Source organism: Podospora pseudopauciseta, chromosome 1 (assembly GCF_035222475.1).
Source record: "Podospora pseudopauciseta strain CBS 411.78 chromosome 1, whole genome shotgun sequence".
Classification (NCBI taxonomy): Eukaryota; Fungi; Ascomycota; class Sordariomycetes; order Sordariales; family Podosporaceae; genus Podospora; species Podospora pseudopauciseta.
The window spans coordinates 1975268-2003265 of record NC_085892.1 but is presented as its reverse complement, the minus strand read 5'-3'; the positions used below and the strand labels follow the sequence as shown (position 1 = coordinate 2003265).

Sequence of the window (27998 nt, the reverse complement as noted above, 5' to 3'; positions counted from 1 at the left end):
CTTTTTTTTTTTTTTTTTTTTTTTTTTTTTTTTTGCTTACTCCATCATACATTACCTCGGATCTCAAGCCGAAAACACCTTATTCCCGTCGTACCACGTCTCTGTAATCTTGGACTGCATCAGCTTCTCATTTTCCCACTCCATGTCCACGACGACAAAGTCAGCTTTGTGACCCTTCTTCAACGAGCCTATTCTGTGGTCGTCAAAGCAACTGTAGGCTGCCCCTTCCGTAGCCGCGGCGACAGACTCGCACAGTCCGAGGGCAAAATGAGGGTTGACGGCTGTTTCGAGCTCCGGCTCGCGGTATGATTTGCGGGTGGTGGCCACGTAGACGTTTCCAAGCGGGGCGTGAGGTGCGGTAGGGGCGTCGCTTCCCAGAGCGAGGGGCGCGCCGTGGTCGGCGAATTCGCGGTAGGCAAAGGCTCTACCGCAGCGGTGCTGGCCGAGGAGTTTGGGCCAGGCTTTGAGGATGGCTGGGTCGGCGTGGACAGGCTGGATGGAGGCTGTGATGCGGTTTTGGCCCAGGCGGGCGGCGTCTTCTGCGCTGGCGAGCTCGATGTGCTCTACTCGGGGGCGGTTGTCGGGGTTGGCGTGGGCGGAGAGGATGTCGACTACCATTTTGATGGTTGCGTCGCCGATGGCGTGGAGGGCGATTTGGAGGCCGGCGGCGTTGGCGCGTTTGACGACTGGTTCGAGCTGGGCGTGGGTCCAGAGGGGGACTTCGAAGTGGGAGTTGTGCTCGTAGGGCTGGGAGAGGCCGGCGGTGCAGGCGTCGATGATGCCGTCGCAGATTACCTTGATGCCGACGATGCGGCAGTCGGGGGCGGTGGAGGCGTTGAACTGGGAGGCGAGCTCGATGGCGCGGTCGACTTGAGCGAGGGTTTCGGCTTCGGTTGGGAGGGGCTTGACGAGCCAGTAGCAGGCGAAGCGGATGGGGATGGAGCCGTCGGTTGCGATGAGGGCTTGGATGGCCTCCCAGGCGCCTTCGTCCATGGCCATGTCGATCATGCCGGTGTAGCCTGCTTCGTGGTAGGCTGTGACGGCGGAGCGGATGGCGGCTGTACGCTCTTCCATGGAGGCTACGCTGGCGAGATAGGGCCAAACGTAAGTGATGTTTGCTGCTTCGGAGAAGACGCCGGTGAGCTTGCCGTTGGAGTTCCTTTCGATGACGCCGCCTGGGACGTCGGCCCAGTTTTCTGCGCCGAGTTCTTTGATGCCGGCTGTGTTGCACCAGGTTGAGTGAAGGTCTTTGGAGTCGATGAGGATGGGACGGTTGAGCTCGTCGAGGTCGTCCAGGTCAGCGGCTGTGGCTCCGTTGGGAAGTTGAATGTGCATGTATCCTCTGCATAAGATGCGAGGCATGTCTGGGTTGGCGGCAGCATATTCTCTGATGGTTGAACGGATTTCTTCGAGGTTTTTGCATCTCACCAGGTCAAGCTTGTTGAGAGCTTGACCAAGGAGCATGAGATGAAGATGCCCATCAACGAATCCAGGGAGAACGGTTTTTCCTTGGAGGTCATGGGTGGTTACTGATCTGGAGGCAAGAGCCGTGCTGATGACCTCATCTGAAGATGAGCCGACATGTTCAATCTTGTCACCACGGACGAGCATGCAGTCGGCAAATGTTGGGGACCGGGTGAGACCGGCGTTGGTGCCGGGGTTTACTCCGGAGAGAAAAATGCGGCCATTGGTGAAGAGGGTTGCTTGAGTGGACATTATGGCGACCAGGCGAATTGTTCTGGATTGTATTGGGTGGCTCAGACCCTTCTGGTGATATCCTCAAGCGATGTGTCTATGCAGTCACGGTTGAGTGATATTGGTCGGGCACCGGGTATCCGGGGTATAAACCCCATTATTACCTGGGAGTGGTCTCCGATAACTGGGGTATGCAAGTCTCAGTTCACTAGTGAAAGATGATCGTGGCCCCAGATTATCTCAGAGGGGTGATATAAGAGGTCAACTCAAGTTTCGGGTGGGGAGTGGCGAGAGCGGGGCTTCAGGCAGGGCCAAGCAAGACGGGGTGGCTGTCTGGAAGTGGTTCCCAGTGGTTCCGAAGTTCGGAAGGCAACGCCACGTTTGAGATCAAAACCGTGATGTTCTAACCAGTCCCTATAGGAAGAACAAATGTCAACGCTGTGATCAATTCAAGGTTGACGTACCATGCATGTCCCCTTGAGCACCTAGCCAACCATTTGAGTCCACGCACATGCACAGCTGCAAAACTACATTGGTTCATCATTCAGCGCTTTTTCAGGAAGAATTTGTGGTTTATTGGGTGACAACACTGTTAACTGTTAGGTAAATGAAATTGATGAAAAGGGAAGAAGGTTGTTGACAGTGAATCGTGAGCATTCATATCCTCTGGATTTCACGATCATTTTCCTTTGATAATACCGACCTTGACATTGCACTACATCCAGTTTCGGCGTTCAACCCCATACTCGGGTTGTAAACTTGGAAAATGGACCTCTTTGGACTTCCATACACAGACTGGCTAACGTCCGCATCTGATGCTGATGCAAGAGAAGTGGGATGTCTAGAAATTGTGTCCTTTCAGGTGTGTTTGATCCGAAGCATTGGTTAAAGCGCAGGGCAATAATTATTGATTCTTTCCTTAGTCACTCCCAACAAAAGTCAAAGACTACTATACTCTTAACACGGACTCAGAGGACTTTGGATAATGGTTGAGAGCAGAAGGACGATTCGTCCCTAAGGATGAACTTGAGAACCCGCCCACAGGAATCCTGCGACTGATTTATGGCTCCTGGGCTGTGGAATCAGCCTGGGCAGTACCCTTCACAAGAGAGCAGTGGATGGAGATGATGCAGACAATGGAACTGCCAAAATCGTATGTCAGGGATCTTACGAGCAAAGGATCAACAGTTCTATCTGTTACTATTGAAGATCTTGGCACCAACGCCTCAGCATTAGATGAGAAGCAGATTCTCTGAGAGGGTATTATTGACGACCGTGCAAGTGTTGATAAAAGAATCATTGCAGGCTTGACACTTAACTGGAATACCTCCACCAAATGCTGGATTTCCATGGCGCTTAGCTATAATCTATCTCTCCGCTTGACACAGGGATTCTATGTCGCCGACGGGGTTGAATCAGAACATATGTCTGTGCCGGTTAACGTCGTACACTGCAAGGACTATATCAAGGATCCGACTTCTACCTTTGCTAATCTACTAGTGGGCTCTGCTGGACATCAAAAGCCAAGTGAATGTAATACGAAAGAACCTTCAGTTTGTCAACGAAACTCTAGCGGTCATGGATAAGAAGGTGGCTCTTCAAGAGGCAGATCTTCTTCAGGATGCTGGGAATGAAACCGAAGAACAAGACAAATTCTTTTCTGGGCTGCATATAACGCTTACTACGCAACATCGATACTTGCAAAACAGGACTTTTACAATGTTCCAGCCCCTTCACGGTTCGATCATTGCAGCCATCAGCAAGATTCAGCATCATTGTCAACGATTTGGAGTCGAGCAAGAGCCAGAGATCTATGATGGCAGCCGAAGCAGGCGGTTTCTGGAGCTTGCATCTGTGCGCAGTTGGAGTTTGTTTCGTCAGCACGAACACATGATACAAGATGTGCATTTGTATTTGCAAGTGGCACGTTCAAAAATGGTTACAGTGTCATTCATCATAATGTGGCGCAATACTATGTAGTCTTTTTAAAGAGCTGTATAACCTCATGCAACAAGAAATCGCTCGCGAGACATGACGGGACTCTTCAGCAATGAAAAGCATTGCTCTTCTGACCATGGTCTTTCTGCCAGCCACGGCTATTGCGGTAGATATCCCCGCCCTCTACTACCTGTCTTACCTCATTGGTATTTGCTGATTTTCTACACAGACGGTCATGGCACCTTTCACGAAGATATCCGACGAGGACAGGCTACAGCTGACAGCCCATTTCTGGGTATTTTGGGCTGTGGCTGGCCCAGCCACACTGCTAGTTCTCGCAGTATGGGACCTTTGGACACAGCGAGCTGAAGTGAACGCGACGATGAACGAGAATCTTCAGAAGCTGGAGAAAACGGAGATCATGACCAAGCTTCGCTTACAAAAGGTGGAGGCGGGGAGGGCATTTCGAGAGAGGCTTGAGAGACTGAAGGGAATGGAAATGTGGAGGAAGCGCAACAGAAGTACACCGGGGGATGTGGAGCTCACCGGAGCGGTGGCAGCGACTGCAGGGTATGAAGACGGCAAGCAAGAGTCTTGAAGACGTAGGCACATCTTCTGTTCTTGGATATCATTCAGCGTTGAGCTTCTTAGATAGCATCTTGCCGTATTTACCCATGAGTTTTCTCCCCTATTGTACATGACTCTATTAAGCACCATCATCGGTATTGTTGCATTGATTCCTGTACGCCTAGTTATACGAACTACAGACTTTCACTACTAAAAGATGACACCTCCCAGTCCTGATCACGAATCATCACCGGTCTGCCATCTCTCCCTCCACTGTGCGCAATCTCCTTTGGCCTGACAGGCAGCCCTCCCGATACAGTACTGTTCCACTTATTCCAACTCTCGTCAGCAGCTTCTTGCAACCTGCTGTTGAATCTGCTCTCAAACTCCTTCCCCAACTTCAAAAACCTGATGGCATTTCTCCCCAGAATCCACGCCTTCTCTTCCCACTTCAAGAACTGATCTACACTCTCATCCTCAACAATCATCTTTCCTGCCATGGGCACCTCACCTAGCGGAAAAGGGTAGTCACTCCCAAGTAAAACCCTCCCCTTCCCACTCGGCCCCAACTTTGCAAGTATAAACGCCAACAAATCAGGATCATGCGTCAAAGAATCAAGATATATCCCTCCCTCCTCCTCACCTCCTTTCCCCCTAAAATAATCCTTCGGTGAAACCCCCGGCGAGTCCATAGCAACCAAGTCCGACCTACAACCATACCCCTTCTGCACCCTCCCCATCAAAGCAGGGAAAGCCCCACCCGCATGAGCAAAGCAAACCCTCAACCTCGGATACCGCCCCAACAACCCCGAGCACGTAACCGCCAACATGGCCAACGCCGTCTCAGAAGGCATACCAACAAGCCAACTCCCCCAGTATTTCCCCCACCGGGCCTTATTCTCCCTCGGCAGGGAATACCCCAAAGGGTGCACAAAAACAGGCACATCCAACTCCTCGCACTCCTTCCAGAACTCCTCCAGCCGCTCATCATCCAGCATCATGTTTTCCGTGATCGAAGTCCCGATTTGGATCCCCTTCATCCCTTTCATTCCTTTTATCCGTCTCAGCTCTTCCACTGCCGAGGTGGTATCCTGCAATGGCACAGTCCCCAACCCGGCGAACCGTTCAGGGTACCGCCGGCATATCTCCGCGATGTGATCATTCAACGTCCTGGCCAGAACAACCGCTGGCTCTAGCGGGGCGTCGTAGCAGAAGAGAACTGGGACGGTGGAGAGGACTTGGACGTCTACGCCTACGGCGTCCATCTCCTTGATGCGGACGGCGGGGTCGTAGCAGTTTGCTTGGACGCGGCGGAAGAAGTTTGGGCCGACAAACATGTCGATCTCCCCGGGCTTGGCGTCGGGGGAGGAGACGGGGCGGAAGGAGGGCCATTGGTAGGTGCTGTCTGATGGTGGGGTGAGGGAGGAGAGGTCTGGGAGGGATGGGGGCATGATGTGGGTGTGCATGTCTATTCTGAAGAGCTTCGAGGCCGGGCGGATTGTTGGCGTTGTTGGGGTGATTGGGGTGTCTGGGGAGGAGGACATGGAGGGGGAGGAGGAGCTGGAACAGCAGTTGCAGTCTTGGATTGGTGGTGCCATGATGATTATGCTTGGTGGTGGTACTTGACGGTAATGATGCTGACGATCGTGATGTGAATATAAGTGACGATATGAAGGTTGTCAAAACATCGAGGAAGCGTTTACCAACCTAGAATAAGATGGGAATCGTAAAACTATATTGTGCTATATCAATGATCAATGAGAAACCTGCAAGTATATCAACGTGATGTCATGTTCCACCCCAAATCCAATCACGTTCACACACATGCAGCACCAGGCACAGGCTTGCAATTGTTTGTTTGGAAAATGCGGATGTCGGATGACGGATGGCGGAACGGATACGGCGCTGATTGGTCAATTGCCCAAGTCCGTCCTGTGCCCGGGAGAGATACCCGCGACAAGCCGACTGCGCTAATGCCGGCGAGCTTTGTTGCGGTAAACCGGTGAACTCTGAGCCTGTAGATCCAGGAAAACGCTTGGTCGTATCAATAGTCGCTTAGCATCCAGCTGACCATTGTGGAAGGTCCAAAGTCCAGCCGCTTTTCAGCTATCATCGTGGGCGCCACGTGCCCTGCGGCCATGGTGTTGATAGGGTCCTAGTAGGCGGGCAGATGCAGTGTTCTCACAACGGTGAACACGTCTCTGGAATGCTCGCCTCCTTCTCTTCCTGTTCCGCTGTTCTTCATTCCGCCGAAAGGAGTTCCAAGCTCTCGGACCAACCAGCAGTTGACCCAGACCAAACCAGCTTCGAGCTGCTCTCCAACACGTCTCATCCTTGCTCCGTCAGTCGTTAGTAGAATGGCTGCCAGTCCATATTCGCTATCATTCGCAAGCTGGATTGCCTCCTGTTCATTGTCAAAAGGAGTGATGGTCACCACGGGGCCGAATATCTCATCAATCTGAATCGCCGAATTCTTGGCCACATCCGTCAAGATAGTCGGTTCGATCCAGTATCCTTGGGCCTCATCCTCGTTCAAAGTTGGCGGAGCACCCCCAAGATGAAATGTCGCCTTTTGTTCCGCGGCCAACTCGAGATATCTCTTGATCTTGTCGCAATGCTGCAAGCTGGCAACCGCCCCGACAGTCTGCTTCAGCACGTATTTCTCCCTGACATAAGCCGTAAAGTCGCGGACAAAGTCGTTGTAAACAGACTTTTCAACATAAATCCGCGAGCCACAGAGGCAAATTTCTCCCTGGTTCTCAAAGGCAGCCATGGCAGCAACCCGGATGGTACGTTCGCGCACTGAAGGCACCATCGAGTCTGCAAAGACCAAAGTCGGGTTCTTGCCACCCAGCTCGAGGGAAAGATGCTTTCCTATCTGATGCGCAGTAAGGCGGCGGATAGCAATGCCGGTCTGAGTGCCTCCAGTGAATGATACGCCGTTGATCAACGGCGATGCCACCAGGGCAGCACCGGTTGTTGCTCCGTCGCCAAAGATGATATTGATGACTCCAGGTGGGACTCCGGCTTTTTGGAAGATATCACCCAGCACTGTAGCAGTTGTTAGCACAGCATATAAGTGGCGATTCAACGAATGAACTGACAGAAGGCCGTCATGCTCGTCACCTCGCTTGGCTTCGCAACAGCCGTACACCCAAAGGCGAGACAAGGTGCAATCTTCCAGGTGAGCAGATACAACGGCATGTTCCATGGTGAGATCAGGGCAAATACGCCGGCTGGTGAGCGATGTTCATAGGTAAGAGCAACTCCATCCACCATCCGCGCGGCTGTTTGCTCGTGGAGGATAAAGGTCGAAAAATATCTGCCCTCTTTGTCAGCCACCAAGAGAAAGAATACCGCCTAGCTTTTGTTAATCTCTTACGAGAAGTTGGATATGGCCCTATCAACCTCTACCCTAGCTCTCTCCAGTGTCTTTCCCTGGTCGATGCTTTCCCATATCGCAAAGACTTCTCTGTTTTGCTGGAGTAGTTCGCTCACTTTCCAGAGAATGGCCGATCTCTCTGCACGGGCTGTTTTGCTCCATGATGGAAAAGCCGCCTTGGCGGCTTTGATGGCCGCCTCCACGGCATGGGGTTGAGTACACGGAAGCGTGTAGATGGGACGACCAGTCTTTGGCTCGAACGAGGTGATGTGTTGCGAGGAGCTGGTCAAGGAGTCAGGAGGAGCAATGTATTGGCCTCCAACAAAGTTCTGAAGTGAGAAGGGGCTGCTTGTGGAGTCTATAAGTGAGCTTGCCTCGTCGAGCGTAACGCAGCTCCACAGCTCACTCAACCGTCTGTCTGAGGTCGAGGACGACATATTTGTCGATACAAGAGCAACACTTCAAAACACTTTTAGCGATGGCACAACAAAGATTGGATTATCCAGGGGTAGAAATAGGACAATATGGTGCTCTGGTGAATATGTCACATGTATCGAGACAAGATTCTAGGCCAGTGATGTAGAGCAGCAGTAGTGTCGGCAAATCGCGGGTCGGGACGGAAGGCGGGTCAGGTAGGTCAAAACGGGATCCGGCGCTTGGCGCTTATCGAACGGGACCTCAGTGAGGGGCCGGAGGGGTTCTTGGCTTCGGTATAACAACGTCTGGTGTCAAGTATCACCAACTGGGCCTCAACTACCATATCCTGTCGACAAAAGACTACATCAAACGCAAAATGGCATCACCAAACGGAACAGGCTACTTGCTGCCAGCGACTGGAGCCCAGGGGCTGGCCAACTATCCTCATGCCCGCACCATCCCAAGTACGGCGCGAACAATATTCGTATCGGGTACCTCGAGTCGACGCGGAGACGGCACCTACGAAGGTTGCGAAACACAGGCCGACGGAACACATATTTTGGACTGCGGGACACAGACAGCAGCTGTTCTGAGGAACATCGAAACTATCATTCGCGGGGCCACGGACGGGAAATGTGGTCTTGAAAGTGTTGTGGACGCGACGGTCTTCTTGACGGATATTCGAAGCGATTACGCCGCCATGAACGCCGAGTGGAACAAAGTTTGGCCAGACCGCACCAAAGCACCAGCTCGGACTTGCGTTCAGGTTGCTGCGCTGCCCAACGAGAGGCTCAATGTTGAGATCAAGTGCCAAGCGGTCGTTTCGGAGTGAAGGGCATGGTCCAGATGGAAAGATGGAAAACTTCTTTGGACCACGAGATGTGATGAGGATGTGAGGTGGTCTGCAAAATTGATTGGGGGTTTGCAAGGGTTGGACTTGGCGGGAAGGGCGACCTTCCGTTTTCCGACAGTTATCAGTTGATCAAGCATCCCTCGTTGTACGGAGTATTTTTGTCAACCTGACTTTGGGCAGTGTCAAATCAGCAAAAAACTAATAGTTTTGATGGTATCGATGCGAATTGATGATCTGGGGATATATCTTTTGCTGGACTAGATCTTCAAATGCATATCAACGCTGGGTGTCGGAAGACATTCCGTTCTCATGTGATGTCACAATTCTGAGCACACATCGGCTCCTGAGCTGGGTGCCTCACCAACACCTAACACTTCCTGTTTGTATTACCTACCTTACCAAAAGGGATTCACACCTAGGTACCTTAGGGTGTCTCTAAACGGCATTTCTAACTTGATCCATTCACCGATTCTCGAAATCTTGGAGAATCTTCAACAGCCGTTGATGGCGAAAGCCACACGCGAGCACATCCTCTAGCGTGCCTTTATCGCCTCTTCTCACCGCCACCGTCCGACTGGATCACGTACTCCTGGGTCGAATTCCAAACGCGATACCTCTTTTCTTACCGACGCCATGGCAAACGGGTAGCTACGGTGGAAGACAGTGAGCGGATCGGAAGGTCACAGTGTTGATGTTACACGACGTGTAGTGGGGCAGGGAAACCTCAGATCGGCACTCACACGGTTCTAGCGTTCAATCCCACCATTGTCAACTCGAGGGCCTTCCAATTAGGAAGGTCGGATCAGCAGCCAGCGACATGGCCAATCACCCCGAAAGAGAACACACAAAATCCCAGACATGCTACGGTTGGAATTACTTGCCATGGTTGCAATCTCCTATCAGGTTTCTCACCATCACCCCTCCTCATCCGCTTCCCCGGACGTTGCCCCGGCACTGACCCCAGCCATCGGTGACGTCCTTCCTCCGCGCCAGCCTGACTTAAGGCATTGGGTGCGCTACCTACTGTATTCCAATCAATGGCATGTTTTTGACATCTGCCTCACATTTGATCAACACCATACCCCATCCGCTCTTCCTGACCCAAACCCTCGGGTCTCATCGGCCGGCAACAAAAACGTGCAGGTGGCACAAAGGTTAAAAGGGTCTACATACAACCTTCAACCGCGCCGGATCAAAACTTATTTCCATAGATCTGGACAGCCTTCATGTGCCTATCTACGCCTGTCCAAGTCTCGTGAGCAGTCATCTTTGTTCTAGGCCATCCAACCTTCTCCCTGTCGACAACTCGACTTCCAGGCTGGGAGGATACACCAAAAATGAAATCGGAGCACGAAGGGTCGGTTGAAAGCGGCAGTGGCCCCGAGCTGCTAGACGGGCTTGTCTCGCTCGACAAGGACTCACAACTTCAACGTGGGTTGAAAAGTAGACACATTCAGTTTTTGGCACTGGGTGGCGCGTAAGTATTGCCCAAATCTCCCTCTCTTCATCATGAATTACTGGCAGCTCACACGGACAACAGCATCGGAACAGGCCTTTTTGTTGGCTCTGGTGGAATTCTCGCGCTTGTCGGTCCACTGCCATTATGGCTGGGTTACCTGTCACAGATGTTTGTTGTGTGGTGTGTGATGAACGCCATTGCTGAGATGACTACCTATCTTCCGATGAGAGGAATCACGCTACCATATTTCACGAACCGGTATGTCGATAGCAGTTTGGCTTTTGCGGCCGGCTGGAACTATTGGTATGCGTATGCCATTCTGGTGGCAGCGGAAGCTTCAGCGGGAGCTATCCTGCTGGATTACTGGGACACTCCCGTTCATGCTGCTGTTTGGATCACGATCATCTTGATTGTCTGCCTGGCTCTCAACATCATTGCCGTTGAGGTGTTTGGCGAGGCCGAGTTTTGGTTTGCCAGCATCAAGCTGATCACCATCCTGGGTTTGATCATTACGGGAATTGTCATCATGGCCGGCGGAGCGCCCAACAGGGAAGCGATTGGGTTCGGGACTTGGAATGATCCTGGTGCCATCAAACCATATGTGGCAACGGGAAGTTGGGGCAACTTTTTGGCATACTGGACGGCATTTGTCAGAGCTGGGTTCAGTTTCATCACCTCCCCTGAGCTTATCGGTCTCGCGGCTGGTGAAACTGTTGCTCCTCGGCGGAACATTCCCAAGGCTGCTCGCCGCTTCTTGTACCGTCTGGCTATCTTCTACGGTGTCAGCAGTTTGATTCTCGGCTGTCTCGTCCGATCCGATCACCCGCGCCTTTTGTCCCCTGAGTCGAACGCCAACGCCTCTCCCTGGGTCATCGGTATTCAGGAAGCAGGCATTGGTGGCCTTAACCACGTCATTAATGCCGCCATTCTCACCTCTGCGTGGTCAGCCGGTAATGCTTTTCTTTACTCTGGATCACGTATCCTGTACTCCTTGGCGGCAACCGGTCAAGCACCACATATTTTCACCAGGACTACACGCAGAGGTGTTCCTTACGCCGCCGTCCTTGGGACGTGGTCGCTCGGGCTTCTGGCCTACCTCAACGTCTCCGAAAACGGCGCCACAGTATTCACCTGGTTCATGAACATCTCCACCATATCAGGTTTCATCGCTTGGATCGTGGTTCTCATCACCTATCTTCGCTTCCGCTCGGCTCTGAAATTCCAGGGTCTACTAGACACACTGCCATTTAAAACGATCGGGCAGCCATACCTCTCTTGGTTTGTGCTGGTTCTCATCTCGCTTCTTACCCTCACCAACGGATTTCAAGTGTTTGCCATCAAGGCGGCTGACGGGGGGTTCGACTACAAGAACTTTTTGGCGGCGTACATCACTATCCCGGCATTTTTGTTGTTATATGTGGGACACAAGATTGTGTACAGGACGCCCTTGGCGAAGCCATTGGCTGATATCGATGTGGTGACCGGCAAGAAGGAAATGGACGAGTGGTGTGAGGGCGATGTTAAGCCTGTGCCGAAGAACTGGTTGCAAAGGGTTTGGTTCTGGATTGCGTAGATGGATGTCTAAGATACCTTGGTTGGATATCCAGTAAATCAGTGTTTATCTTTGAATCATTCCACGATTATAAAATTGAACCTATCACCATGGTCGTCGGCGCCATCCGTGATGATACGGCAAACCCTAACCCCCACCTTGGCAGGGTTGAGGTCTTGGCCCTTCCATGTGGCTCCCTCCTCGGCATCTATTCGCGCATCTCACTGCCCCAATTTCCAGTTCTTTGCATGAGATGTTGGCGGGAACGAATAAAAATGCTCCGATATCTGTCGTGTCACAGTGGATGAGCGTCAGTCGGTGGAAGGGCGCCTTGGGCTCAGTTCACCCCACTAATTGGCCGCTCCAAGCATCTACGCAAACAAAGGATCAGGCCATGATCCCTCCCAACAACACTCCACGCAATCCACTCTTTCATTCCTCAGCTCACTGCAGGGACCAAGCTGTCGGAACCCAATATTGCTGTTTAGCTTATAAGCCTCCTGAAACCTCTTGACAGCTTTTGGAGCATCATCAACATCCTCTGTATCATCGACAGGCCTCAGAATCAACCCTCATCACTGTCCAGGACGGAAGCATCAAGTCTTGGCATTTGCAACCCACAACCACAACCCCTCTTTCGCTTCCAACGTTCCCCACGAGTGACGACCCGATCAGCTCCAACACTCTTCTCTTCACACACACACACACAACACATTTAGCAACAGCAGTTACTAGACAGCACGTGGCACGCCACCTACACAACCGCCAAAATGCCTGCCTCCAATGCAGCCAACGTTAGAGTCAGTCTCCTTATCTCTGCTCATATCTGGGCCTTTCCAGAACTGACCAAGAGAACAGTCCATCAAGATCGTGATTGTCGGTGCCGGCTCCGTCGGTGTTACTACCGCCTATGCCCTCCTCCTATCAGGGCTCGCAGCCGAGATCGTTCTCATCGACATCGACACGAACCGCGCCCTGGGTGAGGCCATTGACATGAGCCACGCCGCCCACTATGCCCAGGCCCGCGTTCGTGTGGGTGACTCTTACGACGACTGCGCGGGAGCCACAGCCGTCATCGTCACAGCCGGCGTCAATCAAAAGCCAGGTCAGACCAGAATGGACCTTGTCAAGACCAACTACGGGTTGTTCAAGTCCATCATCCCCCAGATCGCCGCCGCCGCGCCAGATACGATTCTCATCATTGCGACCAACCCCGTTGATGTCCTCACACATGCCGCTCTCAAGTTGTCTGGTTTCCCGGTGGAGAGGGTGATTGGCTCCGGGACAGCCATGGACACGACCAGATTCAGACACGAGCTGGGCAAGCAGTTTGGCGTCAACCCGCGAAACGTGCACGCGGTGATTATTGGCGAGCATGGTGACAGTCAGCTGCCGGTTTGGTCCCTTGCTTCGATTGCGGGCATGAGGTTGAGGGACTATGCGGCGCAAAAGGGGATTCCGTACGACCAGGAGGTCATGGACGGTTGCTCCCAAAGGACGAAGGACGCGGCGTACGAGATTATCCAGCGCAAGGGCAAGACCAACTATGGTGTTGCTTCGGTGCTGGTCAGCATCTTGGAGCCGATCATCACTGATGGCGACGCCTTGGTGACGGTTTCGAGGGTGGGGACGTATGCTGGGGTGGATGATGTTGCGTTGAGCATGCCTTGCAAGCTGAACAGGGCGGGTGCTCACCAGGATGTGCCGCTGTTGCTGGATGAGAAGGAGAAGGAGCTGTTGAAGCAGTCGGCGGAGAGTATCAAGGAGGTGTTGAGGGCTTGCGAGTAAGGGGTTCATTTTTCCATCATGTTTTGTGTACGTTTAGCAGGCGGGTTTGGGTTGGGTTAGAGTTACTGGCAAGTGGGATCTGGTTCATTGGGCGTGGGAATGCCATCATGCCTTGATTTCATCAAATGAGAATAGATTTCAAACCTGTTTTCCGTGATTTGTTTGCCATTGACTGATTGTTTTGTTTGCTGATAGGATTTGCAGCTCTTGAGTACCTCTGCTCTGGACAGCCGTAACCATTGATTGTACCATGATAATGATCGGCAGGCAAGAGATAAGGGATGGCCACGTTTCCAACTTCAAGAGGAAACAGTTGAGAGCCTGCCATCCGATCTGATGACTCTGATGCATGTCTGCATGGCATGTTGATCAAAGGGCGGAAGGTACATTACCTAGAAGCCACCAGGTCACCTCTTGCAATTGCCGATCAAGACACGATGTCACTCAAATTCTTCAGTTTAATAGATTCCCCATGACTCAATTCTTGCTCCACTAAGGGTGATACTACCTAAGTTCTGTTCTGCAGGTCAAGATTCAAGCGGTGGTGGTGCCTGCATGCAGGTCGGAACCAGGCAGGCTCTGGCCACTAGGCACCAGTCCGATCTGCCAGTGCTTGTCCGGGCCTGAGGGGGAAATACGGAAGCAGGTTGCGTGTTCTTCAGCTAGCGATTGAAGAAATGATTTTCTTGTGACGTGTCTGAGAAATGAGGCCCGATATGGTTAACGCCTCAGGTTGTTCTTTGTTGTTTGCATCACTTTTCAGACAGGGTGCGACCTGTTGAAGGAGGCTTTGGTGCAGTGACAATGCTTTGTGAGTTGTGAGAGGGTGGGAGAGTGAAGAGATTGATGCAGCAATCGGATGCCACCCGGCAGGATTGATTGGGTCTCACTCATTTCCCGTGAAGCTCTCATGAGGCTTTTCATGATAGCTGTGGTTTTGGTGAATGAGTGCAAGGTTTCAACAACGCAAAAGCACCTACACAAGAAATACATTATCATCACATGAAAGACTAACTTTGCGGCAGGTCTAAAACATCATGAGAATAGAAACTTCATTGTTGCACCCTCATTTTGTTACGCGCCGTCTGGAACAATTTCCCTTCCATTGGGTCCACGTTGGTCTCAGCTCGCGCTTAGACAGTGCCCTGTCATTCAAAGAGCCGCATCTCATCCATCATCCCAATGAAACCATCACCCCTCGCCAGTTTCTTCATGTGGACATGAAACTTACCGTTGGCTCTTTTGAAGGACCCGTGCGCTTGTCTGGAGTAGTGTGGTTTAGTCGCCCTCGTAGTACAGCCCTATGGGAGAAGCATCGTCCCCGTCAATGACCCCACAGAACAAAAGCGCGCGCCTCAATGCGGCTCTGCACCAGGAAGTGGGATACGGAGTAGTTCCATGTCCCGTCATTGTGGCAGTGTTTATTTTGGGGGACAACAAGAAACTCTTTGTTGATATCGGCTCCAATCTCTCGGTACTGCAGGGTTTCACTTGTCCTCAGGCATCAACAACCAATGAAATCTTGACATGTCCATCGTGCAAATGCATTCAGAGGCTGAGCAAGTGGGGAAAACGCGGGGGGGTAAATCTGAGGACAGCACCGTTGTGCAGCCATAGCCGCCTGGCGGCCTCGGATAAGCGGCCGTTGGCCGGCTGGCAGATAAGTCCTGAATCCCTAGGGGGATAGTGGGATTTCACCTCGAGTTCTGCCTCGTGACACTGGGGAGTTCTGATTTGACGATGGTTGCCTGCGGAAAGCGCCGCTACCCCTCTTTTTCCTTATGACCTGCAGCGCGAGGATTTGGATGCCTCCACCTCTCACACCCCTCGTTCCGCCGGCTGAGCCATGACGGCGAGCTTCTGTTCTCCGCAATTGTGCATGCTGGGTCTCTCATCGGAGTGGTGGCTGTTGTGGCTGCATGATACATGCTTCCCAACATGACGTTCTCAGACGGCATTGTAACACCGTCCTCACCCCTTGTCTTCTTTTTTGCCTCCAGGCAGACGATTCCCTCAACATTATCCATCCAGAACGGTCTTGGTATATAGGGTCTTCGGGTCCCCGCAGGTGTGGAATTATTGTCATGAGCTTGTCACATTGTCACTCTGTGTTTCTTTGTTCAGCTTTGTGTTGGCCATATCATTGGCACGGTGGTCACTGACCAACAACGCATACTTATATACTTACATACATACACACACATACCAGCGGCCATATAATCCCCTGACGACCTCTCCCAACGTTGAACCTCTGTTCCTCGTCACCTTCCACTTGCACTTCCAAAGTTTCTGAGAAACACTCCAATTGTCTACGTTCTATCCATCTACAACCAGTTTACAAAGATCATCAACCACAATGCCGCACAACACGAGGTACCCCTCGCCGTCGTCGGCCTCGACAGGACGCTCACACCACAGCTCCTCTTCCACCTCATACCACTACAGCCCAGTCCAACAAACCGTCACCATCAACCGCCCAAACGTCCCCGATTTCCGCTTCTGCATGGAGCTCGGCCTCGTCCTCCGAAGCCGCACCCTCGACCACAAAGAGTCGGCCGGTCTCGAGAAAGAGCTCAGCCGGACCCTAACCAAGCAAAACATCCCCAACTCAGTCATCACCTCCTCATTAAAACAAACATCATCATCATCATCATCCTACGCCGTCCAGGTGTTGGACAGCCCCTCCTCCCGCGAATGGACCATCACCACCGAAGCCAGCATCCCCGACCACGCCAAAGACCACCGCTTCGGCATCAAGCTTGTGTCTCCCTTCATGAGGTTCACAGCGACCAAGCACGAGTCTTGGCTCAAAAAGATTTACACCCTCTTTCACGTCCTCGAGGCGAACTTTGAAGTCACGAGCTCCCACCAGTGCTTCACGCACATCCACATCGTCCCTGAGCGAGGCTACTGGACGTACGGGCAGCTGGAGTGCCTAGCCAAGTCCGCCCTCTATTTCGAATCCTGCCTTGACGAGCTTGTCCCGCCTTATCGGAGGAAGTCAGTCTGGGCCAAGAGCAATAGGTACAACGCCTATTTCGGCTCGGCAAAGAGCATGAGGCAGTGTTTTGACAAGTTTGACAAGGGGGGCAAGCTGGATATCAATGGGCTGGCTATGAGGATGAACTGGTGCTCTGCTAATTCTGCTACGGGGTTGTCGCTTTCGGAGGATGGGCAGGATTTCATGACGGATACGTACCGGTGGTCGTTCAACGGGCTTGTTGCGCAGGGGGGGGACGGGTGCGGAACTGTGGCTTTTAAGCAGCCGCCGGGCAGCACGAGCGCGGAGGATGCGGTTGGGTGGGTGATGCTTGTGGGGTGTTTTGCGAGGTTGGCGTGCGTGCTTGGGGAGACCATCAGGCCGGAGGATAAGCCGTTGATCAAGAGCTTGGGGGAGTGGTTGGTTTACGAGGCTAGCTGGTGCCAGCTGCCGAGGGTGAAGATCTTGAAGGATTTGCTGAGGCAGGCTATGCCTGAGATGAGGGAAGTAGCCGGGGGAAGTAAGGGGAAGGGGAAGGATGTGGAAGCTATTACTATTGATGAGGATTCGAGGTTGAGGGCGAAGCAAGGGGAGAGGGAGTTGGTGGGGGAGAAGTACTTGAGGATGTTGAAGCATATTCACTGATCCTCTTGATTTTCTTTTCTTTCTACAGGTTTCATTGTTTTCTCGCGGTTTTTTTTTCTTTTGTTTTGGGTTGGGGGGAGGGGTTGGATTACAATATGCATAGCGTTTGGCAAGGCACTGGACAGAGGAAAATGGGCACAGAATTGGCTACTCCTGGAAAACTGGATATCAGCCTGGGATCTGGGGGGCTAAGGAAAGGCGTTACTGAGCACTAGGGGCAACAGCTTGATACCGTGGGACACAATTGAACTTTTGGAACAATTTTACCTAACATGACCTGAATGAACTCATCGCAGTGGTGACCATAAAGTGGTGCTCGCTAACCACCATGCTCGGTGTGACCTCCCATGATCGATTTTCCAACTCCTCACCTCCGACACCGGAGACATACCACTTCGGTGTGTGTGTGTGTGTGTGTGTATGTGTGCTTGTGGAACAAAAGAAAATGCGTCATTGGGTGGGCGGTGAAAAATACACGTGATTGTCAGGGTACCACACATTGCGCAGTTCCAGGTACACCTTTGGGTACAATGAGATAACCTGACAATTTTCCTTGATCATGACCTTGATTACCTTACCACTACTTCTACTCCAATGAGCCACACAAACACCTACTTGCCACCGGTGTTTTTGGATCTGTGCAGTAGAACGTTCAACGCATCGGTAACGTGAGACAGATGCTAATATCGCAAGAGATGTCAACCAGACAGGCAAACAGTCCATTTTACATCGGTGATGAAAGCCTGAGGACTGGAGTATGAGGCTGACTTTGCAGGCTTTGTGTACGACGAACAGGAGTTGGTCCGTTGATCTATCTGCCTTTAGAAAAAACCGGAACAATCGGCTGCGCCGTAGGTATAATCATGCAATCTCTACCTTACCTATTCTCAGCTGCCCGCACTGCTCAAATGTGCAAAAAAAACAGGATGTAGTATTATTGTTACACTTGACGGTCCCGAACTCCGACTTATGTCGGCCTTGTGTCGTGGTGGTGTGTGGTGTTGTCCCGATGTTCTCTGCCTTATGCAGTGGAATGATCAAATCAATGGCGGGCTTTTCCGCGACACAAACATCAAGATGGAAATCGGCTTCTGGCACTTTTCAGGGCTGTCTTTGTACTCTCATGACATAGCGAGCACATGTAGACGGGTATGTACGGAGCCGAAATGGCCTGGCTTGGGTCTTGTCTCTGATTTTCAGGCTTGTTTTGGGATTTCTTTGCTTGTTTCACAGACGATTTTGAGTGGCAGAGATTTGCTGCAGGCCGGCTTGCTCTGCGTCCCTGGGGAAAACTGGCATGGTGAGGCTGTCGATGCTTATGCGATGTGCATGTTGATCTGGCCCATCTTTGACAGCTGTTCAAGCAAATTCGAGAGCGGGAAAGCCGGTTGGGCTGTTGAAAGTGCTGTTTGATGTTAATGTAGGTAGCTGAGTGAATGAGGCGCGATGAAAATGCCGATCTTTCATTGTCAGGCTCGATACCCGATCCGACCTTGGGAGATTGGCGAGGCTTCATGATGCAAAAGTGCAGAAATATTTGGTGTAACTTGTGGAAGGGGCTAGAAGGTTAGCTGAGCCGGCTGAGTTCGGTTATTTCAATGATGACGGTGATGGTGATGTGATGATCTGGATGAAGCCACGGCTGCGCAGTTGCGTGGGCAATGGTCAAGTGTGTGCTTTGTCGGCCGACCGGTGGGCAGACAACTGGGCTGTTTAAGATGGCCGCGTGGAAGGTCTTACAAACACAAACACGAGGGAGCGTGGCGAATCTTTTGTACCTTTTCGTCTCTCCGGCTGTGGACAGCTGGGCAGAGCTGTGGGGGGTGTGTGTGTGCCTGTCCAATCTTTGAGCAATAAGGTGAAGGTGGGTGGTGTACCCGTGTAACCATTTCGCTGAGGTGAGTGAGATGAGTGAGATGAGGATGTGAGGAAGGATAAAATTAATCAAATCACATGGAACCATCATTGCAAAGATGCTCATTGAGTCAACTCCAAGCTCCATCATCCTCACCACTGAAGACTCTACGAAAGCAAGATAAACAGCAGGTTGGATGAGCTTCACTTGACCCTGGTATCATGCTCTCATGTGATAAATATTTTCTAACTCGTAATATCCTCAAGTGTGCTTATACGCTACTCATTAAGGACTCAAAGAATATATGAAAACCCATGAAAGCTGGCGTTTGGTCTCATGAATGTGAAATAGCTCTTCTCACTCAAAATCTGCACCAACACAAGGCGAGATCCAAACTTGTGTTTGGTTTCAAAGAGACCAACTAGGTATCTAGAGAGATCAGCCGCAAAGAGAAAAAAATAAGTAAAACATCACTTGACAACAAGATGAGGGATGATTCTTTACGTTATGATTCGAGGCGAGGAAAAGGAATGAATTTGCACCAAATGATGTACACAAGGGCAAATGAAAAGGTAAACTCGAACGACTCTCTTTCATGGAATAATTTTTTTAACAGAATGCGATACACTTCACCTAGGAATGTTGCTGAGAAATGAATCAAAGAAGTCGAAAGAAGTCGCTCCTTCACTGGACGGCTGTCTTCGGTAAAAAACCAATCGGTTCCCACCAGCATCGTAAAAAACCGATCGATCTCTGTTTGTGTTGGGCAGCGGAGTCCTTCCGAGGAGTCATCTAATTTCTGTCTCATTTGCTGAAGGCAAGGAGCAAAGGCGGGATGGCCCTCAACGCGAGGTTTCCAACCTTTGCTACTCCAGTGCTCTTTCCCTTAATAGCCCGGCGACGGTTAACCTTGAACCCACTTACATCATGGAAAGGCCTACTCACTCATCGGATATCAAGCGAGCCGCAGCTATGCTGCCACCTGAGGGAGGTAGGTGCTTGAGCTTAGGCTCACCAGGAGAGCTTGCGTCTGCAAGTCGCCGTGAAAGCCCGGATCCATCCAATCGTGGTGATATGAAAAACTAGGAAATTCTCAACAAGCCAAAAGGACGTTGGCTGATAAGGTGACTGCAATGCATGTGCGATCCCATGGACCAGGGTCATGTGCGGAAAGCAGCTTCTTGGTTCCCCGTCGACGGGATAACGGGATGCTGTGGACCAGATCCAAGACTAGAAGATGAGGGAATTTCCAGGCGGTGTCGACGAGGCCCAGCTAGCTCTGACTTGTCATTGTGAAGATTGGCTCGGCTGTCTTTCAGAACGATCACAGGCATGACTTGACAACAACCTTATTATTTACTCATACAAGCTGTTGATAGCTGAATACCGTTACCATGTACATGTCATCAACATCCAGCAGCTGGCTGCCAATATCTCTACCAATAACCGAGGCAATATAGTGTCCCTCGGTGTGCACATCATCACCACCTGCATGAGAACCGATCGGAAGAGCCTCATTCATTTGGCCAACACGTGGCTGATATTATCACACCGTACACTCCATGATTCTAAGAAAAAAACTTAGCAAAGTTCTGTCAGCACACAAAATTCCCCAAAGCGGCCTGACAGATGTCAAAAACCCTGGTTCTACCAAGCAAGCCACGATGAAGAGAGTTAGCTGGGCCGAGATTGGCACTACCGGTAAGGTCTAGGCTGGGTTTTGGTGCATGGCTGATTGGGTCCGTGGTGTGCTGTAAAGGCCTGCTAGAAGCTATATCGACGGGCCGTTATAGAGCAGAGCAGAGCTTTTCAAGCACGGAACCGCAATGCAGGACGCCGAGAGCGTTCAGCGGGCCGCCCTGCCTGTAATTTACCAGCAGTTATTTTAAGATCGCACCCATGCTCGCCGACCACAAGCGACTCCGGCTCGGTTGACTCTCTGAAGGTGTGGCCGGTTAGGTGGTGTCGATGCTACGCTGGTGCGCTAGCCCCGCGAAAATCTTGGACTATTGAAGGGCGAATTCCAGGATTGTTGCAACGCACTGACGGGACGTCGCTGTCGCAGGAACTCGGAGCCCAATCGCTGGACACCGGAATGGACGATAGAACCATGGGTTGGGGTGGTGAAATTGGCAAAACCATCAGCTCACCGGGGGATGGGTGGGCTTGTTGATGGATGGATTTGGAAGGCTTTAGGGAATACATGGCTTTTGAACCACCAACCATCCACCACCTCTTCATCCAGTCTGCACACACTTCCGGGTACGGCAGATCGTTTTTGTGTTGCGTGTCGTGATCCTGATCCCCTCTTCCTGTTCGCTCATTCCAGGACCGACCGGACCGTGACACCTTTCTTTTCTCGCCAGACAGACCCTGACTGCCGCTCATTTTGGGTTTGGTTGCCCACCCCCAACACACGCTCGCTAAACCGCCATCTCAAACTGAAGAGCCTTCAGCTCATCTCGATCCTTTGTTCCCCGGGAAATCTCGTCACCGTACAAAAGACAGCTTACCCCGGATTGCCCGCTCTCTTTTGACGGATTGCCCTGCTCAGGATCGACAGTAACCTCAACTTAAGACCAGTCATCAACCACCATCCCAGCCACAACCCCGTACCCTCCGGTAGTGAGAGCTGCTGCGCCATCAAGATGCGGCACTCGGTATTTTCTCTGCTCCTGGGAGCCATCTCCCTGATCACCACAACAGGCGTCACAGGACTCGAGTTCACCGTGTCACTAGAAGAGAACGGCAAAGCTGCTGATGCCTCCAAGCTTCAGTTCGTCAAGATTCCCCCGTTGAAGCACCGGAGACGTGGACACCGCAACACAACCGTCGCCACAGGCCAGCATGTGACCGCCAAGAGAGGGAACAACGACATCAGTTATAGTGACAACTGGTGTGGTGCCTCCTCGCGATCAAACGATGCGGACCCCATCCGCAATGTGTTTGGGTATTTCACTGTCCCTGACTTGAAGCTACGAGCTGGTATCCCTCCGCCTCAATATGCGGCGGCCTGGATCGGTATCGACGGAGCCAAGTGCAACCAGACCTTGTTGCAAGCTGGAGTCACTACCGTGGTAAGTTGTTGCATCGTTTCTTTGACATGAAGAGAATCAGTTGCTGACATATTTGGTGGGGGGAAAGGTCAACTCCAACGGTGGACAGAGTGCATCGGCTTGGTGGGAGTGGTATCCAGGTGCTGCGTACACTATCGCCAACCTCCCAGTCAAGCCAGGGGACTGGATGTCCGTCAACATCACAGCCCACGATGCGACCAGCGGGAGGATGTAAGTCTAGCAGGAGCTCTTTCTCCAACAGAAAGCAAAGTGCTAACCAGGTTGTGGCTACTGAAGAATTGTAACAAACGCTCAGCGCGGCTACTCAATGACGCTCAATTTGACCAGCGGGCCCAAGCTGTGCCGGTGGGATGTTGAGTGGATTCTGGAGGACTTCTACGAGGCCGAAACGAACAAGCAGGTTCCCTTTGCCAGCTTCCAGGACCTGTGGTTTCTCGATACCGAGGCGACGACAGTGCGTGGGAAGAATGTTGGGATCGATGGAGCGGCCATGGTGCATCTGATGAACCCGCAAGGAAAGGTTCTCTGCCAGGCCGAAAAGTACGACAACGCTAATTTCGTCATTACTTCGAATTAATTCATGGTCGGGGAGCTCTGGGGGGGAAAAAATGGCGGTAGTTTCTTTTTCACTTCGTACTGCCCAAGGGTTTAGCAAGCGGTCTTTGTTTTTTTCTGATTTTTACAGAGTGTCCATCAATGGAGGAGAAGAATCGAGGTGCATTTTGTCTTCTTCCTCGTGTCGTGATCTGTCTGCAATGCAGCTCGCAAAGCCGTTGGGACCTTGGGGTCTCTTGGCGTGCTGCTTGCTCTAGTCAGAGATGGCTTTTGCTGAAACAGAGCATGGATTTCTGCCAGTTTGGCTTCTGACTCGGCACGGAAACCCCTTCCCCAAGCCCGGGCCAATCGTTGCCAAGGCGGTGCCCAATCCAAGGATACTCCTGTACCTGATCTGGTGGCGCTGTTTCTGCAGGGACTAGATAGGCATCTCGAACCACGACGAAGTGGTTCACGGCAAAAGAGCCGCATGATGATTGTCTAGAATCTCGATTGGTGGGTTCTGGGCTGCCATTGACGGCTTTTATTCCGCCCCAACTGTATCGCTTCTGGCTCGTCTCAATCACCTAGCTAACCTGGTGCCTCATGCCACATTTTGCTGGTCCCGTCCACCAAAAGCCATGGCACCGGCGCCATGGAAGTTCGAGTCATGGAGCAAAAGCCATTGGGCAGCAAAAGCCAATTTCTCATCACTGTCACAGCTTGTGCTGGTGGATCTCGATGAAATCGATGATATAAGCAAATTCCACCCTCAAACCCAGCTTTGTTGCTTCTGTCGGGCGGTGCGCATCATTTCAGTTTTATGTCCGCGTAGGGCTCTCCGTGGATTCCCGGAGGCGAATATCGGGCGATTGTTCGGCTCCACGGCCAAGCAGCAGACACCGGCGGAAAAGTAACCACCAACACGTCATCGGACCTTGGACTGTGAGTCGGTAGCATCGGCCCGGCCCACTGAAGTGGCGGGAGAAAAATGCACTGTTCGAGATACGAGCGCCGGTGGTGTTAGCTGCATAAAGAGGAAACGCTTGCCTAACACTGTACATACCGCGGGCTCGCACAGAGCATCGCTGTTTGCGCTGAGAATCGCCCTCTTTATAGGGGACCCTGCTGTCCGAACCACACCGTCCCAACAAGCCCCTCTCAGGATCTGAAGATCCCAAGGTCCCAAGCACATCCAGACAGCGTGCCCGGTGGAGCTACCAGGAGCTCTGGAAGAATGGATCAATCGCATCCATGGTAGCCAAGAAGCTTCGCAACGATAACTCGGCTCCACCATATGTGTCTCCTGTCCTCTCAGGCAGCTCCTCCCCTTCGGCCAAGTCGGCTTTCTTTGAGTTTGCAAGGTTTTCAATGTGTAATGTAATGTAAAGGACTGCAGCCACGGCCTCCACAGCATCAGCATGGTTTCTGGCAGGGGAGTGATGCAAATTTATTCGCCTGGAAGGTCCAAAGAGACAAGTCATCCCGTCCCCGTCTCTCGCCCCAGGTTTGTTTTGAAGATCATCTCAGAACTTCTGCCGGCTCTTTGTTTCGAGCTTTCGATAATCAGTTTGGGTCTTCCTTTCCAACCTCATCCTGAAGACTCTTTCACCACATAGCTTCCGCGATCGACACTTCCAGGAAGCGAGGCGGATACCTGCCTACAGATCCCGCTTCCTTCCTTCGGAAGCTGTACCGGTGACCCCTGAAACGCAAACCGTCAAGCGCTCTCGACATTCGTCCTTGCCGCGATTGTTTCTATTACACACGTCATTCTGGCTAGAATCGGAACATAACAGCTCAACCTAGGTTGGGGCTTCGTCACTCGTTTTTCTCCCGTTGCCAACAACTCTGCCAACACTTCAACTCACCCCATCTTTGTTTGAGAGACTGTCGTTCTCTGATATAGTACCATCTCAGGCCCGAGACAGCCAGTTTCCATCTAACCGCCAACCACAAGACTTTGAAAGGCAAGTCTGAAAAGAAGCCATATAGTCACCATGTCGGCACCACGCCCACCCGAAGATCCCACGAAGCCGGGTGACGACAGCCAGGAGAATCCGCAGTCACCACCTCCTGAGCAACCCGCCAAAAACACACAGTCATCATCCAACAAGGGAAAGGAGAAGAAGAAGGTGGGATTTACAAGCGAGATCACGGCTGGTCCATCTCACTCTGGGTACTATTACGGAACCCCTACCCCCACCGACCAAGAAACAGAGGCTCGGGATTACTTCTCCCTTTCACCCTCACCGAGTCCAAGCCCGACCGATGGCCACAATGCCAATCGAGACTCTGTTAACAGGGAGCAGCTCGCTGCCGCCCTGGCTGAGATCTTGAAGCCCGAGCACCTGAGTGGTCCAGTACCCCCGAGCAAGCCCCGCCCGGTCCTCCGGAAGTCGACCCCACTTCTGGCCGTTCCCGAATCACCCGCTACACAGCATCAGTCCGAGATCGAAGCCAAGAACCGGGCTGATCGGCTTGCTTATTCGGTGGGCACCGGTTCAGCCCCGCCGTCTGGAAGGAGCTCTGCTGAACTTACCGAGTTGGAAGAGGAGGCTTCTCGAGATCGTGAGGGCTTATTGGGGAGTTCGGACACTGCACAGACGCATGACTTCGCTTTGCCTGCCAATGACGACTCCCTCAGGTATCGAAGAAACGCCCATCAAGAGGCGGACAGGCTTATTCGCACCCACACCCGGCGCAAAAGCCCACTCATGCACTCATTCACTCCACGGTCAGGGACAGCTACCCCTGTTGATCACGATGTTGAGTACATCCCCCGCCCGGACAAGTACAAGGGTGGCATCTTGGGAACGCTTCTTAAGCTGTACGGCACAGATGAGAAAAATGGCTCGGCCTCGGCGTCGACGTCGACCGCCGACCTCCTAATCCCCAGCCTCCCCAGCACACCCAGTCGAACTCCAAACCGCACGCCTTCTAGCACTCCGCCTACGTCTCGGCCTACGACTCCCGATCCCGACAAGGGGCGCCGATCCAAGAAGAGACAGTCCACCAGCACTCTGGCTGGGCTGATGGAGTCCTCTTTCATGATTGCCGCCCCCGGAACCAACAAGGACATCCAAAATGCCGTCTCAGAGAAGATCAAGTTGGAGAAAGAACGGTACAAGAGGACGGCAAAGTCGAAGAAGAAGGTCGACGAATACAAGATCAAGATCCACATCGCCGAAATCATCAATCGACATCGCTACCTGATCAAGCTCTGCAACGCCTTGATGATCTATGGCGCGCCAACCCATCGTCTCGAGGCTTACATGGCCATGTCTGCTCGCGTTCTTGGCATCGAAGGCCAGTTTCTGTATCTGCCTGGCATCATGTTGATTTCTTTCGACGACAGTCAGACGCACACTACCGAGGTCAAGATCATCAAGGCTAATCAGGGCTTGGACTTTGGTCGCCTGCGCGATGTCCACGAGATTTACAAGGAGGTTGTCCATGATCGAATCGGAGTCGATGAGGCTACTACCCGACTCGACGAGGTGAACAAGCGTAACGAGAAGTTCCCCATCTGGTTCCGGATTCTGCTCTCTGGGGTAGCGTCAGCAGCAGTGGCTCCTTTCGGTTTCGAGGGCCGGTACATCGACTTGCCCATTTGCTTCATCCTCGGCTGCGTGGTTGGTTTCCTCCAGCTCTACCTGGCGCCATCCAATGAGCTCTATGCCAATGTCTTCGAAATCACGGCAGCTATTCTGACTTCGTGCTTGGCTCGAGCCTTTGGTTCGATCAGAGGTGGAACGCTCTTCTGCTTCTCCTCCCTTGCCCAGGCCTCGATTGCTCTGATTCTCCCTGGTTACATGATCCTCTGCGCAAGTCTGGAGCTCCAAAACCACCAGATGATCTCGGGTTCTGTTCGAATGGTGTACGCGCTCATCTACACGCTCTTCCTAGGCTACGGTATAACCATAGGGTCCGTTATCTATGGCTACATGGACGAGAATGCCTCGAGCGCCATTCACTGCTCAGTTGGCGAGGAGTGGTACCTCCAACGACCGTCGCCCGATTATTACGTTTTGTTTGTCATTCCCTTCACGCTTTGCCTGTGTGCGATCAATCAAGCGAAGTGGAAGCAAACACCTGGTATGTTTTCTCCTGTTTTTCTTCTGCAAAGTCCGCAATACTAATACCGACTGTTTTCAACAGTCCAAGTGATCATCTCGGTCGCCGGTTACCTCGTCAACAATTACTCTTCCCGCTTCTTCAAAGGCAATTCGGTTGTTTCCAGTTCGCTCGGTGCTCTGACCATTGGTGTCCTTGCCAACCTTTACTCTCGCCTTGGACGATACTTTGAGAACTACATGCTCGATGTCTGGGAGAGGACGATCCAACCACGCTGGAGCCGCTTTCGGAGACGTGTCAAGAGAGGACCTTATCCGTCCCCGTATTACCAATCATCGACAGCCATGGATTCAGATGAGTCTGATCCCAAAGCCGCTGCAGAGCGAGAGAAGGAGCGAGACCTCGAGAACGGACCCCCGACTTTGTCCACCGAGGGCATCACAGCCGGTATTACCAAGCATGCTCGCAAAGTTGGGTACGGTCTTGCCGCGGCGGCCATGTTGCCTGCCATCTTTGTCCAAGTGCCCGGAGGCCTGGCCGTGAACGGGTCTTTGTTGAGCGGCGTTGCTAGCGCCAACCAGATTGTTCGTAACGAGACAATTTTGGCGAACGGGACTGTTGTCAACGGGACGTTTACGACAACGGAAGAGGTGGCGGATTTGAACAGCACTGCTTTCAACGTGCTGTTCAGCGTTATTCAGGTTGCGATCAACATCTCTGTAGGGTTGAGTTTGAGTGCGTTGCTGGTTTATCCTTTCGGAAAGCGGAGAAGTGGATTGTTCAGTTTCTAAGGCGGTGTTGATAAGGGGAGGGGGATGACATGCGCAGGTTTTGGGGGCAGGTCAAAAGCATTGTTTTTTCCTCTGGGACCATTTTGGGACTCGTATACGACATGAACAGGCGTTTGGAGCCTTTATCTTCGGTATCATTTATTGAGAAGGGAAGACCAGGCAAAGGCGTTTTTTTGGGGGGTTTCTGAGCATTTACATTGGGAGGCATATGATATAAAGACAAACAACCTGACATTGACGAGTCGTCATGAGGGAGATAAGTAGATATAATAGTCGTAATGTGTGTGTTAGATGGGTGGGAGGCAGAAAAATACAAAAACATCATCATTGTTATCGTAACGCGGAATGAAACAAACAAGGGGGTATATGCGTGTGTGTGACTTCATCA

At 52.1% G+C, this 27998-nt stretch overlaps 9 protein-coding genes across 9 annotated transcripts; 6 read left to right on the top strand and 3 right to left on the bottom strand.

Moving 5' to 3' along the window:
- Positions 1 to 63: 63 nt before the first annotated feature.
- QC763_105440 (uncharacterized protein) lies at positions 64 to 1716 on the bottom strand (the record flags this gene model as incomplete). Its single annotated transcript, XM_062907112.1, has 1 exon — positions 64 to 1716. The coding sequence occupies one exon, from the start codon at positions 1714 to 1716 to the stop codon at positions 64 to 66; it is 1653 nt and encodes a 550-aa protein (XP_062770027.1).
- Positions 1717 to 4394: 2678 nt separating this feature from the next.
- QC763_105430 (uncharacterized protein) lies at positions 4395 to 5798 on the bottom strand (the record flags this gene model as incomplete). Its single annotated transcript, XM_062907111.1, has 1 exon — positions 4395 to 5798. The coding sequence occupies one exon, from the start codon at positions 5796 to 5798 to the stop codon at positions 4395 to 4397; it is 1404 nt and encodes a 467-aa protein (XP_062770026.1).
- Positions 5799 to 6355: 557 nt separating this feature from the next.
- Positions 6356 to 9086, bottom strand: QC763_105420 (uncharacterized protein; the record flags this gene model as incomplete). The annotated part of the gene is made up of 3 exons (XM_062907110.1): positions 7583 to 9086; positions 7305 to 7522; positions 6356 to 7251 (listed from the first exon to the last, which is right to left on the bottom strand). The coding sequence occupies exons 1-3, from the start codon at positions 8017 to 8019 to the stop codon at positions 6356 to 6358; spliced, it is 1551 nt and encodes a 516-aa protein (XP_062770024.1). The 5' UTR covers positions 8020 to 9086.
- QC763_105410 (uncharacterized protein) lies at positions 8376 to 8831 on the top strand (the record flags this gene model as incomplete). Its single annotated transcript, XM_062907109.1, has 1 exon — positions 8376 to 8831. The coding sequence occupies one exon, from the start codon at positions 8376 to 8378 to the stop codon at positions 8829 to 8831; it is 456 nt and encodes a 151-aa protein (XP_062770025.1).
- Positions 9087 to 10189: 1103 nt separating the features above from the next.
- QC763_105400 (uncharacterized protein) lies at positions 10190 to 11884 on the top strand (the record flags this gene model as incomplete). Its single annotated transcript, XM_062907108.1, has 2 exons — positions 10190 to 10329; positions 10393 to 11884. 2 exons carry the CDS (start codon positions 10190 to 10192, stop codon positions 11882 to 11884), a joined length of 1632 nt encoding a protein of 543 aa, XP_062770023.1.
- Positions 11885 to 12633: 749 nt separating this feature from the next.
- Positions 12634 to 13862, top strand: QC763_105390 (uncharacterized protein; the record flags this gene model as incomplete). Its single annotated transcript, XM_062907107.1, has 2 exons — positions 12634 to 12663; positions 12722 to 13862. The coding sequence occupies 2 exons, from the start codon at positions 12634 to 12636 to the stop codon at positions 13649 to 13651; spliced, it is 960 nt and encodes a 319-aa protein (XP_062770022.1). The 3' UTR covers positions 13652 to 13862.
- A 2145-nt stretch (positions 13863 to 16007) lies between these two features.
- On the top strand, positions 16008 to 17276 carry QC763_105380 (uncharacterized protein; the record flags this gene model as incomplete). The annotated part of the gene is made up of 1 exon (XM_062907106.1): positions 16008 to 17276. The coding sequence occupies one exon, from the start codon at positions 16008 to 16010 to the stop codon at positions 17274 to 17276; it is 1269 nt and encodes a 422-aa protein (XP_062770021.1).
- Positions 17277 to 20900: 3624 nt separating this feature from the next.
- Positions 20901 to 22785, top strand: QC763_105370 (uncharacterized protein; the record flags this gene model as incomplete). Its single annotated transcript, XM_062907105.1, has 3 exons — positions 20901 to 22208; positions 22276 to 22418; positions 22485 to 22785. The coding sequence occupies exons 1-3, from the start codon at positions 21780 to 21782 to the stop codon at positions 22783 to 22785; spliced, it is 873 nt and encodes a 290-aa protein (XP_062770020.1). The 5' UTR covers positions 20901 to 21779.
- Positions 22786 to 24742: 1957 nt separating this feature from the next.
- QC763_105360 (uncharacterized protein) lies at positions 24743 to 27940 on the top strand (the record flags this gene model as incomplete). The annotated part of the gene is made up of 2 exons (XM_062907104.1): positions 24743 to 26840; positions 26904 to 27940. The coding sequence occupies 2 exons, from the start codon at positions 24743 to 24745 to the stop codon at positions 27608 to 27610; spliced, it is 2805 nt and encodes a 934-aa protein (XP_062770019.1). The 3' UTR covers positions 27611 to 27940.
- Between the last annotated feature and the right edge of the window lie 58 nt (positions 27941 to 27998).